General features: G+C 36.1%; 1 protein-coding gene across 5 annotated transcripts in view; it reads right to left on the reverse strand.

Annotated features, from left to right (window-relative positions):
* SEMA3A (semaphorin 3A) overlaps positions 1-19,695 on the reverse strand; it is a 336,738-nt gene that overhangs the window by 56,824 nt on the left and 260,219 nt on the right. For all 5 annotated transcript variants that reach the window (XM_032985231.2, XM_032985232.2, XM_042792922.1 and 2 more), the window contains 2 exons: positions 11,345-11,438; positions 4,353-4,472 (listed from right to left, as the gene is read on the reverse strand). In XM_032985231.2, the coding sequence (XP_032841122.1) occupies positions 4,353-4,472; positions 11,345-11,438 (214 nt within the window). The remainder of the gene's footprint in view (positions 1-4,352; positions 4,473-11,344; positions 11,439-19,695) is intronic.

Below are 19,695 nucleotides of genomic sequence, written 5' to 3' on the forward strand. Positions count from 1 at the left end.
TTAAAAATTAAGCCAAGGAAAGTATGCTAAAATATCATAGAGCTGTTTTAAACCCATAAAAAGCAAGGAAATTCCAGGGCTGGAAGTCCAGACTGACAGTCCCTCTTAACCCCAGGCCTAATAAAGAGGGAGAGTGAGGCCAGTATTCCCTCACTTTTCTGGGGTGCAAACCAGATTCATAATACTATCTTAATGCAGCTTTTGTGACTTCATTTCCTTTCAAATCTTCTGCAGCCCAACTTTTTTTTGCTCTTAAAATAAATGTTTATGGTTATTCATTTTACAAAATGTTAACAATTTAAGGCCAGATCCCCTGTGCTCAAGTCAGGGAAGATGAGAGTGGCTCCAAGCTTTCCTTCCGCTCCCCTAATCTTCAGCTTGAAAACTGCTTCAGTACATTGTTTTTGCCTTGCTTAGCATTTGCTTTGGTACATTGCACTGCCATTTCTTCCTTCCTGCCTCTAGCCATGCCCTCAGCCCTTAAATGAACACTGCCATGGACGGTGTACAGCTAACTCGGCATGTAGCTCACTAGGGAACAACCTGATACCGGGGTAAGCGGCTCCAACATGCTCAGGCCTCCTACTCATCTTTTTTTATTGCTGAAGCAGTTAATAGAAGCAGGACCTGATCTATACTTTCTTGAAATAACAGTAGCTTCTGATGGCTCTGAACTATAAGAGGCAATGGCACATTTAAAGGAAAACATGGGTTTTGCCTAGAGGCAAGATATGTGTAACATCAAAGCCATTGCTCCTTATAATAAAGCTGGACAGAAAATGTTTTTTTAGTTTTAGGATTTTTTTTTCCTAAGAGTTCAAAATTCTTCTTGACCCTCACTGGGACCAACTAAGACCTTCAAAGTTTTTTGTGTAGAGGAACTCCATGCACTTACAAGAGGAGCCAATAATGTCCAAGGTGAGTATGTACATAGCTTATAACAAAGTACATTATTTGGTCTGGGGCACTGAAATGTGGCTTTTTATATCCAGGATGACTTCCATGAGCACCAACTTATTTTACTGTGTTTTTGCAAATGCCTCTATATCACATCTGGCCAACTCTGTATCAATAATTTAATATACACTGCTACAGTGACTGATGTATAGTTCCCTAACTTCTAGATGAATGCCCCAGATACACAGCTATAGAATCAGTGTCCTTTGCTTTATTTGGCCTCATGATTTTAATTATTTATACAAAATAAAATGTCTGTAGAAGCCTGTGAGCATTTAATATCTTTCAAATACTTTAAAAGTCTTTAAGAGCTGCTGGTCAGCACCTTCCCTTGGGCTGAGCACACTTCAAAGCCCTCTTCCCAGCAACATTTAACTTCTTACAGAAGACGGATCTCCAAAAAGTGACTGAATGATTTTCATAGGAACTCTGTGTTCATCCAAAAAACTTAATCTCTCTGTGCAATGTTGTCCTACTTTTACACCAGTTCAGGATGATATTTAAATTCTGGGAAAAGTTTGCAAGGTCTTTATGTGCAAGTGTCCTCTCCATTTTTGGTACCAAACATCTGTGTTTTCTGCACCCTATCAGCTCTGACCTTAGATTTATTATGTGAAAAGCAGTTTCAAGTTCCTGCTCTGAATGAAGTAAACATTAGTAAGGGCGTACGACTGGATGTCTCACCGCCTAGTTATTGAACTCCGCAGAGATGAGGATTTCTCTTTGTGAACTGCTGATCTTATTCAGCTTTCAGTATATGTCCATTAAAATATTGGTTTTTAACCTGAAGCTAATCACACTGTAGAAAGCAACTAGATAATCAAACCCACCACTACATAGCAATCCATGTCTTTACTAAAACAAGCATAAAGGTCTGCGAACTTAAGATACAAAACTAGTTTATACAGATCTTTAAGAAAGTAGAGTGTACCTCATCCTTCAATAAAAGCTTGTTTCACTGAAAGTATATCCACTTTAAATATGTGCAAATGCAAAGCTTCTTTTATAATTATATTTAAGAGACATACAACAAAAGAAAAACCAATAATAAAAGGACTGGCATGCCTGCAGAATTTCAAACCCAAACAGTTACAATTTTTGGATTCCCCTGTTAGATGCTGAAATTAGGAGTGCTGTGTGGAAAGGCTGCCAGGATCTTATCACTGGGAAATTAACAGTAAAGTCATAGAGCCTTTAATAGGAACATTGTAGTGTAGATTTTAAAGCAGCCTTTCCATATGAGGAAGGTAAACTTATTAAGTTGTAATGGACAGATAGATTTGAAAAATGTACTTAAGGATCATTCTCTATTAAATTATAGACAGTTCTGAATTGTTTCTAAAGTCCTCAATTTGATGCTTACCTTTTTTTAAATTAGCTTGAAACTTTCCATACAGGAATATAGTGTAAGAACTACACTTAAAGGTGAAAATCTTGATCACACTGTTCCAAATACTGCCTTTCTACTTCTATGCTCATTTTGGACAATATTTCAATTCCAGAGACCCTGAGGTTCATCAGCTCTTTATGTGAAACTGTCTTATCCTCCCCATCTCGAGCACAAAGCAGCTGAGGTTTCTGCACCCTGTCAGACGTAACCTTAGTGCTAATTTGGGAAAAGCAATTCTCACATTTAGTGCTGAAAGACTGATAACCGAATCGACAAAGGAATGGCACATTTTCAGCTATGAAGTACAGACGCTGTGGACAATGGCTGTGCTTTTCCACTGTATAAATCCTCCTGACTCAGCTGTCATTGTGCAAATCTACTGCACAAAAGCAGATTTCGCTTGCATGATTGGACTTTATGTCATCGTGGCTATCATAACAAAAGTGGGTGTTGTGTTATCTTTAACATATTATTACTCTACCAGGTACCAAGATAGATGGATATATCTATAACCCTTGTACTTTACCGTCTCCTGAAGTCCAGAAATCTTGTTTATTATTATAATAAAATAACCCAATGAACAATATTCCTGGTTTACTGGGCAAGCACGGACTGTAGAACTGAAATGTGACAGACCTGAATCTGTTCTCACAGTAGTTCACATGAATTATGACAAAAATAAATTTAACAGGAAAAAATCAGGTTCATACAACTTGTCATATTAAAATATAGATCCATACAACTTGACATATGCACATTCATCTGATACATATATCCAATGCATATGTCATATATAGAGTTGTTTATCCAACCTGCAATAGCACTTAGTGGTTTTAATTATGAGTCAGGGATTGGTTTTGTTATGGATTGAATATACAGCTAATATGATAGCCAGTATGATAGTAGAAGTTCCTGACTCTAGCTAATAAGAAACTGTGTTGTTAATATATAGTCTCCTCTTACACATAAAAAAAATTGTGTAAACAATTTGCACTAAATTGCAAAACCACATAAGAAAATCTGGACCCTAGCAGAGACATAAATAATGTGGCTAAGAATGAAAAATATCCAAGAACAATTTACTTTGTGAATTCAAAACCAGGAGTACAGATGCAAGCAGCAAGTACAGCAACGGTGGCTAGTTAACTCTTCAAAAAATAAAATATAAATTAACTCAGAGTAACTACAGTTAGTATTACTGGCTCACTTAAATCAGATGTCAGCTTTTGCAGATGATGAATTCTCATTTCCAAACTGCTCATATCCTTGTATAGCTAAAGCCAAGTGTAATTCCATTTAAGCTATTGGAATTTTGATTTCAGTAGAACTTGGATAGAGTACTCAGATGCATTTTAAAGTATTTTGGTACACAAAGCCAAAAACAGCTTTTCTCTGAAACTATCCCCCTCTCTCCATACACACAAACAAACAGTTACAGGACTGATTAGTAATATTCACACAATAATGTAAGCTATTGCGCCTTGTTAAAGTATTGAATATTTTGGAGCCCAATAGTTTGGAATGCCCAAGATCCCTTTCACTTTTTTCAAATTATTGACAACTCTGGATGGCTTAGGAAGCTCTGCTGATCCACTTTCTGCTGGACTTTGGTGTCCAGTGTCAGATTCCCTTCAATCCAGTCAAAAATTAAAGCCTGTGCAAGGCACATTTCTGCCCGAGGCTCTGTAGCTACTTTGTGTTGATGTGTGGCCAATGCCTCCACAAGCCTTGAGTTTCTGTCCGACTTGCACGTTACAGCAATCTGCTCCTGTGGTATGACTGCATTAGCTATATGTTTTAAATTTAATCACACTCCACAAATCTCAATGTAATTGAAATAAAAATGCTTCTTTATAAATCACTTTTGATTAGTTTAACTGTTTTAAGACTAAATTCTGCTCCAAATAAGAGGGATGTATATGTCACAGATGTTGCTGAAACAAAGCTATGTGCTAGTCTTTAATGGCTAGATGAATACAACCAGATAAATGTACATTTTACATACCATTTAGCCACCGGGAGTCATGCTGCTCTGTTCTGATTGGATGATGATGTCCCAGAGTTCGGAAAATGGCAAAGTCCCTGCCCATGAAGTCTGCTGCTGTGCCAGAGTACAGCTCTCCATCTGTGGGAGGATGTAATTGTAAGCAACATTTCTCAATTTTCCAGTCATGGTAAGTCAGAGAAAACTGTCAGTCCTATGTTTATATTATGTTAATAGGGATAATGAGAAAATTACAAAGCAGTAAGCCATATGCAATGCATTGTCACTGAAAATATATGATTAGACCCACTTTCTCACTGCAGAGCTTAACTGTAACCTCTCTCAAATGAGCTGTATCTCCTGGCTGCTAGTGCAGCAACTTTTCAAAAATATGTTTAGATTCTTAGGCTGGAATAGTGACAACTTGTACACCTATCCCTGGCAGGCAGTAGTATGCAGCTCCCCAAAACCTACTTAACTGTGAAGTTACCCTATTTTGAACAGGAGTTTGGACTGGAGACCTCCAGAGGTTCTTCCCAATCTACTTGGTTTTTGTGACTCTGTGTTAGGAATTGGAGAGTCCAGCTCATTCACTCTTGGTTCAGAAAGATGTCAAGTCCTTTCAATTTTCCATATAGAAACTGTCTTTTGCTGGTTTGTTTGTTTGTTTGTTTGTTTGTTTGTTTTTTGTTTGGTTGGGGGTTTTTTTGGTTGTTGTTTTGTTTTTGTTTTTGTTTGTTTGTTTGTTTGCTTTTTGTTTTGTTTTGTTTTGTTTTCCCTGAGCAAACAGATCCTCAGAGAACATTCCTTCTACAGGAAAGATATAACATGCATTTCTCCTTCAGCCACCTTGGTACCTGTGTTACTGGCAAAGGGCAACAGCCAAGGGAAAGAATAAATGAGATCATTCCCTGTTACTTTGACCCCAGTCATATCACAGTGAACAAGGGAATTAAAAATTGACCTGTGATACTTCAGCCCATAAATGGGACATACATAGCCTAGCTGAAGATGAAACTCATAATATTAGAGTTCCAGTGTGCCCTTCAGCCAGCTAGGAGTATCATGGAGGAGACAGAAAGAGAGACGGTCTGAATTCCAAGGACCAGGTCAAGCTAAATACCTGCCAACTGGTAGAGAGAAAAATAATAATAATTAATACTACTACTACTAATAATAACAACAACAACATAGTAATCAGGCCCACAGAAAACAAGCAGGGATCCACATACAACACATTTTTCTGGCATTAATGTAGAGCTTGTCCATGAAATTACTCTGATTTAAAAATGCTAAAAATACATTTTTTAGGACTGTGCCCCTTTTACATCTGTATGTAAAATGAGATACCCTACCCTGTACTTTTAATATGAAACTAAAATTACTATTCCTTCCAACTACTGTTTTCAAGCTACCCATCTTAAATGGGTCACCCGTGAAAAAAGACAAGTTTGAGAATAAAATAACTCTTTCTTTAAGCTAAGGTAATACATTTTTCATGGTCATGATGAACTCTACCATATCCTCATTTTAAAACACCCTTTAGGAACAAGTTTATAATTTTCATGGCAATTTTAGGTATTTCCATGGTGGGACAACCAGATCCAAGCATGCCTATTGGATATCACTGGCATCTTTTCCCCAGAACTCTGACACCATGAAATTATCAACTGAACCTACAGTGTCTCTGTTCCATATGGTAGTCATGAAAGTCAGGAAGGGTGAAAACACTATAGCAGAAAGGCATGGAATTGAATGAATTCACAGTGGAGATTAGAAGCAAATAGACCAGTTGTGCCCAGCAGGAGGTGTAATCAGAAGTGAAACAGAAAAGCATATCATTAATTAGCGATTTATCATTCCTCTATGTCATTTTCAACCTTTTTTAAAGGGTAGACAATCACTTAATTATAGTGATTATTATGTACAGTGTATGCAACTGGGATGTTAAAGAACATTAAACCTTTTTGCTTGTGAAAAAGGCTTTGATGCTTTGCTGTGAGACGACATGACATATGCTTAACCTTTCTTTAACCTTATCTTAATTTTCTTGTCTTTCAGTCCCTAGTGAGTTCTGATAAATCAATATAAATCAAAGAGAGAAAGAAAAAACCAAGCCCTATGGCTTCCTAGTTATCAATGGATCTAAAGGTCAGTCAAGAAAGAAAAGAATTCTATATTTAATACTAAATTATTAAATTTAAAACAAATATAGCTAAAAATCTCATTAAAATTATATATTTGCAATATTTAGAATTGTAATGGGTTTTGGCACTTTAGCTTCTAACTCAATATATAAACACAACAGAAGGTATTTTCCAGGTTTGACTCAGTTCAACCCCAAACTTTTTCATGCCACTAGGCTCTTGTGGCTGGTACTTCTTCATCAGTGGTTATAGAGTAAATGTTTTGCCAATGGGCTTCAGCACATTCCAAAGGGGGAAAGGTCCGTAGGAGCTAGCTGACCTTTCTTTGTTTTCTACTAAAGCCCCTCCAAGTTTCAGTATACCTAGATCAGTGCCTGCAGTTTGAACTGATTTGTTGTAGTCATGCAAAAATGGGATTTTGACTTCTTCCAGATAGAAATATCAAGGAACACCATATATTTTTCTAAGGCTTTAGATAATTTTTACTAAATTCAGGGTGAGCCTTAAGTCATGTCTCAGATGTGCACATCCATTGAGTTAGTACTATTCAAAAGCTATATGAGGAGTTTGCCTCCTGTCTAGATAGAAGTACTTTCATCTTTGTTTCCTTTTGCAGATCTTCTTTTGGACTGAAGTTTACTCATTGTTGGTCTAGAAAACTATTCTCTTATGTCATGGATAGTCTTCATTGTACTACTTCCATTGCCAGTAGTTTTAAAAGCAGTTTTCATAAGTTTAAGAAGAAAGTGGAAATGAACAGTTTGAAAACTGACAAACATTTCTCAGTGGGAAGGAATGAAGTTAAAAAAAAAAAAAGTTTGCAACCTTATTTCTAGCCCAGCAGCATAAAGGCTGTCTAGAACAAGATGATGGCTTTCAGTTGTTTCCATAAGAAAAAGCTCTATGTTTTGGACACAAACCACTTTATCATAAAGAAGTGGCATGTTGGCATATGAATGCAAACAGAAATGCATATATTGACTTTACTAAATAACGAGACAACAATTAAAGCCCATAGCAATGTTTTTATTGGGGGGGAGGAACCATTTTCCCACAAACTGTACATAAACAGCATGAAACTGTGAACACCTCCCCAAGTTCATTAGAGACAAAGATGTTAAAAACTAAGCAGTACACATTTTTTTTTGATTAATTGTTTTTATTTAGCTTTTAAAGACAATTTTAAAAATTGTTTTTATTTAGCTTTTAAAGACTAAAATTAAAAAATATATTTTCCTTTTGAGAATACAGAAGTGTAAACTTCCTTTTTGAAAGAAATAAGAAAGTTGAATGGATAGGAAGTATAGTCAAAAACAAGCCTTGAATGTTCCGATTGCTCTCACTGGTAAAAGGCTTCCCAAACAAAATCTGCTGTACTTGGTTAGTAGGTATATTCACTAAGGTTAAGATTTTCAGACATAAAAGGTAGTGGTTTGACTTCATTCCTTTTAAACTCAACAACTGATCTCCCCAGAAAGTAGAATAACTCTAAAATTCTGAACCTCATAGGTACTTAGAAGCTAATTTCTAATAAATAAGTTAATAAAGTTCTTCCTTGGCAAGAAGCCAGTTTTATAGGTCACATTGATACATATTTGGGAGTATTAAGGCACCTAAAGTGATTAAAAAAAAAAAACAAACTTAAAAAAAAAAAAAATCAGTGTGACACAGGAACATGGATAGCTTTGAGGATTCTGGATCATCAGAGCTTTTGAAAATCCTAAAGAGCAACAGAGTGTTAATGGGACAATGCTGTCTCCTTCTCCGAGGTTTTTTTCAACTATCCCAATACAATTGCTTTAGACATTCAGTGATATTTTTTACAGTGATTACATTCTTTGAAAACCATGCTACCTCTCATTTCCCTCCTGCCCTGGAATACACACTAGAGGTGCCCAGGGACTGCTTAGTCTCTACATTTCCATACATTAGCCCACTTGAATGGAGATTGTTTAGTTAGCAGCATGTAGATGGGAATCGCTGAATAATGTCTTACATTACCAGGAACTAGTTATATCATGTTCCCAGCTGGCATTTACTTTAGAGTAGAGTAGCAATAACTTCCTTTAATGAACAACTCTTAAAAAAATAATGAAAAATGTTTGCAGGTGGATGGAACAAGGAACGTATACTGGAAAAATATTGGAACAATTTAAAAATGATGAACTGTTTGTTTTGGTTTTATGTGGATTTTTGTTGTTGTTGTTGTTGTTTTTTCAAATATTGATTTTTTCTTTAGGAGAGAAGGAAAACTGAAGATCCTTTTTAGGATTATAAGAGTTTATTTCAACTGAAATATAAAATAGAAATACTGAGCAATAATGTCTATTAAAGATCTTAAGTTACTTTTTGCAAATTAACCTTGGGGTTTTGCCCAAATTCCAGCTTGGGTAATTACATTTCACTAACCTAAGATTTACCTTCTAGTTATGGAGTAAAAAAACATACTCTTCTTCCACACTGGAAAAACTCTGTTTAGTGTTTCTGAAGAAGAACAGAAGTTATTTTCCCCTCCAGTGTTTAACCATATAAATTAGTCTTACTTCTCAGTCTTCTTTTATCTTCCTGATAGTTACATTGTGTTACTAATTATAACATTGCATTTTAATGACTACTGGGTAATTGTTTTACACAGTTTCCCTCTTGAACCTAAGATAACACACAGTTGCTTGTGAGGACAAATACTTCTGGCACACGAGGGGCCAGGAGTAGCTGAGCTATCATTCAGCTCAGAAGGGAAGAAGCAGTCCATCTATGTTCTTCTTGGTGTGAGGCATTTGAGGTCAAGAGGCTCCTCTGGCTTTCATGACCCTATTCACTGCTTCACTCCAGTGCTACCTACTTCAGAGAGCAGTTGGACCAAATCTCTCCATGTAGTCATTACTTGGCCAGTTCATTCCCTGTTCCTCACCTATTCTGGGGGGAGGAAATTATTTTGCCTTGGGTCATCATTTTACCATAAAACTTATGCTTTTTCAGCAAAAACATGAGTAAGTCGTGAACCAGTGGTGAATGTGATGTACTCTTTCTGAAGTATCAGGGGAACCTTTGCAGTAAAGGAGTGAAGTAAATGCAACGTTATAATCAGTAACAAAATATGACTGTGAGGTAGCTATAAGGAGGCAGAGAAGAAAGGGTGTTCATGTTCAGGAGGTGGGAATGTTAATTTTAGCTTCACCCTGAGTTTTGTGTAAGTCACTGAAGTAGAAATTAGTCACTGGCTTTGAATGTTGAATTTGAGCCATTTTCTACAGTGCTAATACACTCATGGCTCTAATTGAAGCCTGTTTCAAAACAAAATATCATACTCAGTCTATGGTTTATTAGGAGGAAAAATACACAGAGTGAAAAGTATAGTGATAGGAAGTGGGCTCAAGAAAGCAAAGATGTTTTAAAGACATGAAATCTAAGCCAAGGGAAATAAGATAATCATATTTATGCCGGACCGAGTGAAAAAAAAAAAAAAAAAAAAAAAAAAAAGGAATGTGAAAAGCTAGACGCTGTTGACTTTGTGCAGTTACATACCGGGTATACCATGTAATACTGGCTTGTCATCGTTCTCTTTCTTTATTGTATATTAAAGTAAATAGTAAAGCTATTCCCTTAAGGGTAGCTCTGCCACAAATTCAAGTCACTCCAGGCACTAATTTATACACTGGCCTTTCACACACACACTTTTTTTGCCTTTCTGTTTGTACAGGGTACAAGTTAGAGCAAGATGTGGACATCTTTCCTGGTTTTCCTGTTAAAAAGTGCATGTCCCTAGGGTAGCTCATCACCTGTGATCACTAAGGGCTTCGAAGATCAGGAAATGAGGCATGCTTAGGACTAAATTTTTGTTGCTGCCTATTTTAGATAGCTTAATTTCTAATTGTAATGTGAATATAATAAAGGTAGATGGTAGGCAAAGCCCTAGACTAGCAATATGGACAAAGTCCTGGAGAAACTAATGTGTCTGGTTATGTGTCATTTCACAAAGACTTCTTAGAGAACAGAAACTGCAATTTTCTGAAATTATTGTTGCCCTATTGGACTTGAAGTTGTAATAAATTGCCGGAAAGTTACACCTTAAGGATAAAGTGGTTACACCTGGGCAGAGTTGTTAAGGAAAGTACAATATATTTGTTTCACTCTTAATTTCTTCTAATAAAATATATTTCTACCTTCTTTGTAAAGGAGAAAGAAGAACAGTGAACACAATTCAATTAGGTAAATTAAATCAATTAGATAAATTTAATCAATTGGATTAGTTCAATTAGATTACCACAGTCCAGGTGCTCTATACTTATATATTCCATGAAATTAAGTATTACTAATTCAGAAATACCTGATTTATTGAAATCCCTCTGTTCTGGCCAGGAGTTTAATTGTATTTACTGTCAGATAAATCTCAGCTGAAACATCATTCTAAGGCCTAGACCTGTGACTGCTTGTATATCTCCAGCTCACATGCGGGTACAGTTAGGTGACAGACCTTCCTTGGCAGCAAAACTGATGTAAGAAATTATTTATTCCTGCTCTCACTTTGCTCTCAGCTGTGCTGGTGCAACAGTCAGTGTGGCCAGTTTGAAAACGGAGCAATTAAAATACCTCCAGAGTCACCTAGCTCTGAGGACAAGAACTGCTTTTCAGAACCAAGGTCCTACAGAGGTATACATGTGATACCTGAATCTTGGTCTACACACACTTTGTTTGTCAAGACACCAGGGACAACTATATTAAAAATTAAACCATAAAGACTTTAGCCTGGAAATAAAGTGGATAAAACAAAGCCCTATCATAGGTGCTGCAAGGAGAAAAGAGCAGAAAACTGAAAATTATTTACAGCGAATGCATGTCTCATTGAACTTGTATTGTGGCACCTACCTACTAACAGAGAAGCTGTCAGCAGTTTAGGATCATAAGGGCTTTTCCCTCGGCCATTTTCAAAATGTGAATCTTCCATTCTAAAAATGTTGTCCTGTGGGGTGGTAAAAAAAAGGAAAGAAAAAGAAACATTATTTGATGAAAGAATGCTAAAAATAAGTTGAACTAAACAGAGTGCAGTACATATGATTCATACTGGCTTTTGTGCCTTCAGGAAAGACAAATTACACTAGGTGAGGATCTGGCAAAAGCACCCAACTTTTAATCAGTATTGTGCTGAAGGCTAGTCAAAAGCACAAATACACATGCACAGCTTGTGTCTCTTCTATTCCACTTCACACATAATTTAAATTCTTTCATTGAATTATTTTAGCTTTCTCTGAGAATATATCTGATCTCAGTAACTGAAGAAACTGGAATTTGAAACTTTTGTCTGAAAAAATATAAAACCTATTTTTCACTCACTGTACTTCTCTGCAAGTATAATTAGTACATAATACAATGCTAAATTCTGCTTTCTGTAACCTGAATATTTAGTTACTTACTGTTTCATGCATCCTCAAATTCAATTTTAACTACATCAGGAGAGCTTATGTTTTATTTTTCACTACTGTGCAATGAAACTTTAAAATATACAGGCTGAGGGCAAAGCATATGGAGATATAAACCAAGATTTAAAAGGGCTTCAGTCAACACTAAGTTAAATCAAGGTCAGTAAATCCAAAGCAATAGGCTTTTCAGTACATTTAATTACTTTAGTTTTAACTGGCAGATCAAATCTGCCAATTAATTTGAACACTGCATTTATCTTACGTTTTGCACTGAGCGTACAGCCAGAAGAATAGATGCTTTTTGCACAGAAGTCTTCTACATTCACAGAAGACTTGTGAAGGCCACACTGAAAACTGAAATTTCCATTTCCTACCTGCACTGTGGTTAATTTGCATTGCACAGTGGTTAATTTGCATTGACACTGAATTAAGTCAAGGAGCCTTAAAGCTGGGACAACTCCTACTCCCCAGCAGTTTCTCTGGATACTTAGGCCTTTGCACCCAGTTCTCAGTTGCTTATAGCTAAAAATTCTCTATGAGGTAGGTGCTGAAGGACTTCCTTTAACTTGTATTTGCAGGACCAAGTAGCTTAGGCTGGAATAGTAACTATAGCTTGATACAGACTCTTTCATATTGACTGATCAGAGATGACACACCTGTTTTAGGAAAATAGTAACTTCAGAATATATGTCTAAAATATATATATTGATAGTAGAAAGCAACTAAGAAGATGTTACAATATTTTTGCCTATTTATTTCATAACAAAACAGCTCTTTACCTTGGTTCTTAAGTTCCTACCGTGCTTACTGCTTACACAGACTAAGAAACACCGCCCTTCTTATTCTCATCATCCCTTTCCAAAGACAAAATCATAAAGGCTTTAAGGGATTTAAGGGATATTAACTCCAGGAGGACTTGAAAGAAGGCTATTGTCAATACAGGGTATTGTCGGTTTTGGTTTTGTTTTGCTGAGTCAAAACCTTTAGGAATAGAAAATATATAACCTGTCTGGGCAACTACCATTGTCTTCTTAGTGATGCTTTTTTTTTTCTAAACTGAACTTTCTAAGGAACAACTTGGGACTTTTGGTCCTTATTACATCATCTGTAATGATTGCTAAGAGTATGGGTCTTCCCTTTTCTTAACTACCCTTCCTAAGCTGCTCATTCAGCTTCCTTTTTCCAGACTAAGTCTCAGGCTAGAATTTCATGAAAGCTTAATTAGTACGTAAACTCCAGAGTCTTACACTGTCTTGTGCTTGCAGGTAAAAGTCTCAAAATTGCATACAATACTTTCACCGTCAAGGGTAATGCTCCAGTTTTCAGTGCTGGAGACTTGGCACTCCACAATGCTGTAGAGGATGCAAAAAGATACTAACAACTCAAATTTTATTCCGTAATTGCTTTAGTAATATTTATTTAATATGATGGTCATTCAGACAAATAGCTGATGTGTTTCTCACGAGCACTTAATTGAAGTATTTGAAAGCAGCGCTTTCTCTGGCACCCTGCCTTTTCCATCTTGCTCATCCATACTGAATCCAGGAATGGGCCAGGCAAGTGATCAAACATCCTTCCAAATGGTATTATTTTAAACCTATTGAGTCCATGATTCTGTGAGTCACAGGCTATAGTTTTTGTTACAAGCTTTTTTTTATTACATCATGCAAGCACATATTATTTACATAATTTCAAAGGAACATCAGAAGGACTTCATATTTCACTCCATTTAATGGAGAAAAAGGTGAAGGGAAAAAGGACTGTTAGCAGGATAGTCTATCTAGAGGGGTTTACTGCACTGTAAGACAAAAAGTTCGGACACAATTCCATGAAGTTTGATCCCAGAATTTAAGCTCAATTTCCTAAGGCATGTTCTTGTAGATGTAGTCTGCCTGATTATGTTCATACAGTCATCCTGTATCTGTAATATATTCTACATTATTCAATTTATTTATTTATCTTTCCCTTTCTTTCTATTTCTTAATAGTCCAGACACATTCCCTGCTTTTATTCAATTTTCTGAATTTGCTTCTTCTAACCAGAAATTAATAAATAATGAAAAAGAAAACTGTTTCTGAAATTTTGCTGTAAGGTCCATATCTAGATATTGCACAATAATTAAAAGCAGTAAATTGAGGAGAATGCTAGATCTCAACTACAATAATAGAAAATGGCACTAATGCTACAAACCATTACTGAAAAATGTTATTATCAATCTACTTTTTCTTGGGATTTATTCTTAGTAGATGATAATTGCTCAACCTGCACACCAATGGATATTTGATAAGGCTATAAAGTCGGTGGCATGACAGTCAAAGCAGAATATATTCCTAAAATAATCTCATGTGTCATTACAAGACAAATAGGAAACAAATGTGGAAAATTATTTGGTGTAGGAAGGATCTGAATTTTTACTGTATTCTTCTGGTTTATGTCACTGTAACTCTACTGATATTGGCGTGTAGCAGGCAAGAAAGAGTGGAGAACTGATTCAATGTAAGTCAGAGTTCATCTACCCTTCTCTTTGTGTTTGAGGAATAAAATATTTGAAATAAGAGGTATGGCAGGGAAATCCCAGTGTTTTCATATTTCAGTTAAAATGCAATAGAGACATGTACTGAAGTTTCCAAATGTATGGGTGAGTAATAATGACAATAAATACATCATTGTTAAGTGCCAAATAAATACATCATAGTCAGTCTGAGGCCCCAAGGATCTTTGATAAACATGCTATAGGAAGTCTAACGAATAGGGCAACTTGCCCAAATAGATTTTTGGGTGCTGAAGTCAAACCACTTCTGTCTACAAACCAACAATAAATACAGGCAAAAAAGGAATAAACTCTTTTCTATGTACTTCTCCACACCCATTTATAAAGCCTAGAAAGCTATAGACTAATCACTGGTCTGTGGCAATTGCACTCAAATTCTGCACTGGGATGCAATAACAACAAAAGATAAGATGACAAGTCACTGTCAATGTTTGAGAGTAAAATTTCATCTCTTCATTTCTTATAAGAGGTGTGCTTGATCATTTTCCAGAGTTAGCCTCTGTGTCAGACTGGAAACTCAGGCTACATTCCTGGTGTTATAAGTCCTGTCCACCTAAATGACACCTGAAAACTTCTGTGCAGGCAGCTGAGAGAGTGAGAGTAGCTCAGCACCAAAATCAGTCTGCCTGGAGACAGCAAAGACCAAGGATCTGCTCAGAGACTTATGGGGGCTTTGGGCTGTGTGTGGGCTTCTTTTGCACGGTATAGACAAAAGCTTTTAGCTAGAAAGAATGCACATTGTTTGTGCTCAGAAAAAAATTCTGATCAGTTTATAATTTTGATGCCTCTTGAGTTTTGCAGTTAATTGAATGCAAAGAATGATACTGCAGTGAGTCAGCAAATACCTTAGCTATAAACAGCAAGATAAACTGTGTATTCACCCAATGCTCATTGTTTCAAAGTTTTGTGAGGGCTATTATAAAATCAAAGACAGGAATTCATGATGAGGCAAGTTTGCCAGGCTGGAGGAAATTCTCTAGAAATACAAAAAAAAAAAAAAAAAAAAAAAAAAACAAGCCAACTTTATTGTCCAAAACCCTTTAGTTGCACTAGCAGCCAAAAAGGACATTACAATGTACTTCAAACATTTTTAAGGATCTTCGTAGCTAAAACCTGGCTGTAGCATGTTTCATTTAGATGGTGCTGCGTTATTAAACTCTAGGTTTATATCTCATCGATACTTCTCTAAAATCCATAATAAACCTACTGAAAATTAGGTTGCTTGGGTCTTGAAATTCCACAAATTCATAATGACAACTGCTGTCTCATGGTATGACATGAATTGTTTCACCTAGCAAATGCCTTGCATGGTGGGAGACTATGTTTCTGGCTCCTTATAACACATGTTTTCCTGTAGCACATAGAGTGATAGATGGCAAGACTCAGCCAGAAAGAACTACCGTTCAGTCCTGGAAACGAACATAAAAGTTATTGTGATTCCCATTCTTTAGCCCGATGATCTGCCATTTCAAGACTCCAGAGATTTGCCTTCAAATGGTTGAAATACAGCTGAAATAATGGCCCATACCATGATACTGAGTGGTGACAAGACATTGCTACTTGACAAGACTTATTTCATATTTTGATATTGAGTAGCTTCAGTCAGCCAGTGTACTAATACAATATAATGTTATATATAAATAAATACATATACATCAATTGTATACCTATATATACATATACGTGTGTATATTTATGTATATATACCCAGTATATATGCATATATATGTATATATATGTATACGTATATATACCCAGTATGATAACATTTTAAATCATTTTTTGAATCTCTGTCAGCAGCTAGCCCGCCCAGAACTGTGTCAGCAAAACAAGGACAAGAAAGACGAAAGCATACGCTAGCTGGTTTTGATAAAAAATAAAATGAAATAAAGTAATCTTCTTTCCCAATTTAGTACTATTTCTGGCTTGTGAGAAAATGTTTGGTTTGTGGGGAAGAGCTAACCTACTAGAATCGACAGCACTGACTGCTGAGTTTTAGAATTATTTTTTTCCTGAAACTCTTCTGGCAATTCACACAGAAACCATCCCAGAATTGCACAGCCTAATCCAGTGTAACCACTGCTGGTCAATAATGAATCAATGCAGTCCAAGCAAATGATCTGAAGAGGCTGTGTTGATGGAGTATGTACAGCTACTAAGAAGGTATTACTGGTTTAAATTATAAGGCATGGAAGACGTAGAGTGGTTTGACAGCAGTGATGCTCCCCAGCTGTTCTAGTACAATTGAAGGGACTTATATCGTTACACTTGTAACCCCCCTAACCACAAATAGAAAGGAGCATGTCCCTAGGGTATCTTCCAAGGGCTAGCTGATCTCTGCAAGCTGCCAAACAATAACATGGGATGGTGCAGAAACATTGAAGATGCTAAGAGCCTTAGGAAGTATTGCATCCTTTGTTTAATAAAAAAGGTAGAGTTGGCCACAGCTGTGAGCATTATTGATATGAACATTTCCCTTGCTGTTTTCCCAGACTATATTGTGTTACCATGAGGCATTTTATAAGATAAATAGATTAAAGTGGAAAACAAAACAAACGAAATCAACCCAAACCCTCAGAAAAAATAACCCCAAAAGATTGCCAGAATGGAGTGCCTGGAATATGACAGTTCACAAGGAAGGTGTATCCATTTGGAGGACTTTAAGGCCAATGACAATGTCTCTTAACCAAGTCAGAAGCTGCTGGCACTGAAATACTGTCTTCTCTGTATTATTCAGTGTTGGTAAGAACAAAAGGAAAAGACCCACTTCCCACTCAGAGAACAGCTTTCAGACTTGTTAAGGTTTGGATTTAGCCCCTCTACATGAAGGCATTAAATGGGGTGGCTAAATATGTTGCCCTAGTCACATTCAGCAGAAAGTAACAGATTCCTCTGAATGATGAGTCACAGCAGCTCAGAACTGCAATTCCCAAGGGCAAGATCTCTCTTCACTGACCGCAGAGGAAGCTTCATATGAATTTAAGACTGAACTAAGAGTCTTTCTGAAATGAACACTGCTGAGGCAGCTGATTGGAGCCACCTGACTTTGAAAACAGACACTGATGGTTTTGCTGGTTTTTGTTTGTTTGTTTGGTTGTTTTTTTAACTCCACTCTAATATATTAATTTTAGTTGATTTTTTGATTTTCCTCTTGCCCAATACAACTTTCTGTGCACACACTTTATGACTATATCAAGGATATTTCACAGAGCCTTTTAAATACATTTCACTCTATGAGAAATGATTTATTTATGAATTCTGTTACTTTTCAAGAATAATTTTAAATGGAACAACTGTGCAGGATATGGCTATGTTGTTATTGTTATTATATTTCCCATTTCACACATAATCTATTGAGTCATGAAAACTGTTAAACATGAGGACTTTGGTTTCAGGTTTGGGAATCATGCTGTTATGGAACTTTTAATAAGGAATATTTAATAAAGTCATCCCCATGGAATGCTTTATTTTTAAAAAAGTGCAAGTGCAAATAAATATAATGTGAGAAATTATGCAAAAAATACAAATATTAAAACAAATGTAAATGTTGAGTCAAGTGATAACCTTTGGGGAAATAGGTGAAAAGTAATTGAAACAATAATGCAACTGTTTTAAATCATTAATTATTAAAAAAAAAAAAAAAAAAAAAAAAAAAAGTAAAGCAGAAAATAAATGCACACAATGGGCTTCTGGCTTTTAGTGTTCAGGCTCCATATGATACAGGGTTTTTACCTGCACACATTTGGGGGGTACTGTGTTCTGCAACACCTTAATGTTTTGTTTTTCCAACTTGATGCTTATTTAGTTATTAGAAACCAGTTTTAAAACCCTGTTGAAAACCAATCTAAGTGACAGATCTTTAGTAAAATGCTGTTCCCAAGGAGAGGTCTTTGACTTCTGTATGTAGGACCTGGAACTGAAACTCTCAAGCTGGTGTGCTGTGCTAAAGGGGATGGGGAAGGGACTTTATTGAAATGCGTTTACCTGCAAAACTGATCACAATCTCTTAAAAAGATCTGCCCACCTCTCTGTGCCTACCCTCAGGCAGTTTGATCAGCTTCCTGATCACTGCAAGACCTCTCAAACTATCTCTGTATCAATCTGTGTCCTTTTTTCCAGACCCAGGATATATTCTGTCCACTGAGCCACTTGTAGATATTCACTGAAATAAAAGAGCTGTTGAGATAATATCCAGCTCCATGCTTCATTCTGCAGATTAAATAAAACAGAGCAGAGCTCTTGATTTATGCTTCTCCTTGTATCCCAAGATGTCACTCGTACTAGAAAGATTTCCTGGCTTATGATGCTCAGAAGACGCCTTAAGATGCAGTAGACAACTTCGATAAACACAAGTTTTGAAAACTTGTCTCCCTAAACTAAGCTTGAATTTAGACAGCTCAACCCTCTTAATAGATCTCTTTCAGACAAATATCAGAAGTCCCACATTTTTCTGCTTTCTTCTGAAATTAAATGAATTAATATTTATTAAATTACCATAAACTTTTGCAAAAAGGGAAATGTTCCATACCTATCTACTTATCTGCCTGTCTGCCTGTCTGTCTATCTATCTATCTATCTATCTATCTATCTATCTATCTATCTATCTATCTATCTATCTATCTATCTATCTATCTATCTATCTATCATCTATCTATCTATCTATCTATCTATCTATCTATCTATCTATCTATCTATCTATCTATCTATCTATCTATCTACCTACCTACCTACCTACCTACCTACCTACCTACCTACCTACCTACTTGTCTGTCTGTATATTATAATTCAATTAATTTAATGAAAAGGAAAACATAGCCAAATGGGCTGTTCAGGAACAGCTGGTTCAATCTATTCATTATTCCTAGTTTATGATCTGTAAGATGCTTCTGACTGGAAGACAAACCAAGTGTCAATGTCAAATAGTGAAGACTTGTTCACACCTGAACATACTAGTTTGCATACTAATACTGGTATTTATATGAAGGATAGACTCTTTCAAATAACTGCAACATATGTAAATAAAAGGAGGGCAGTCACAGTCAAACTGAGCAGCTGTTCAAAAAAGAAGTATATTTTTGTGAACTTGGTTTTGCAATATTTCGCAAGCTAAAGACACCAGACTTATCTGATTGTCATGCAACAGTTTTTGGGGGGTTGGTTGTTTTTTTTTTTTTGGTTCTGTTTTTGTTTTTATTTTAAATGAAGTCATGTACCTATTTTAAAGCGCTGCCAAAATTTATATTTTGGAT

This window comes from Tyto alba, unplaced genomic scaffold (genome assembly GCF_018691265.1).
Source record: "Tyto alba isolate M040663 unplaced genomic scaffold, T.alba_DEE_v4.0 Super-Scaffold_2, whole genome shotgun sequence".
In the NCBI taxonomy this organism is placed as follows: domain Eukaryota; kingdom Metazoa; phylum Chordata; class Aves; order Strigiformes; family Tytonidae; genus Tyto; species Tyto alba.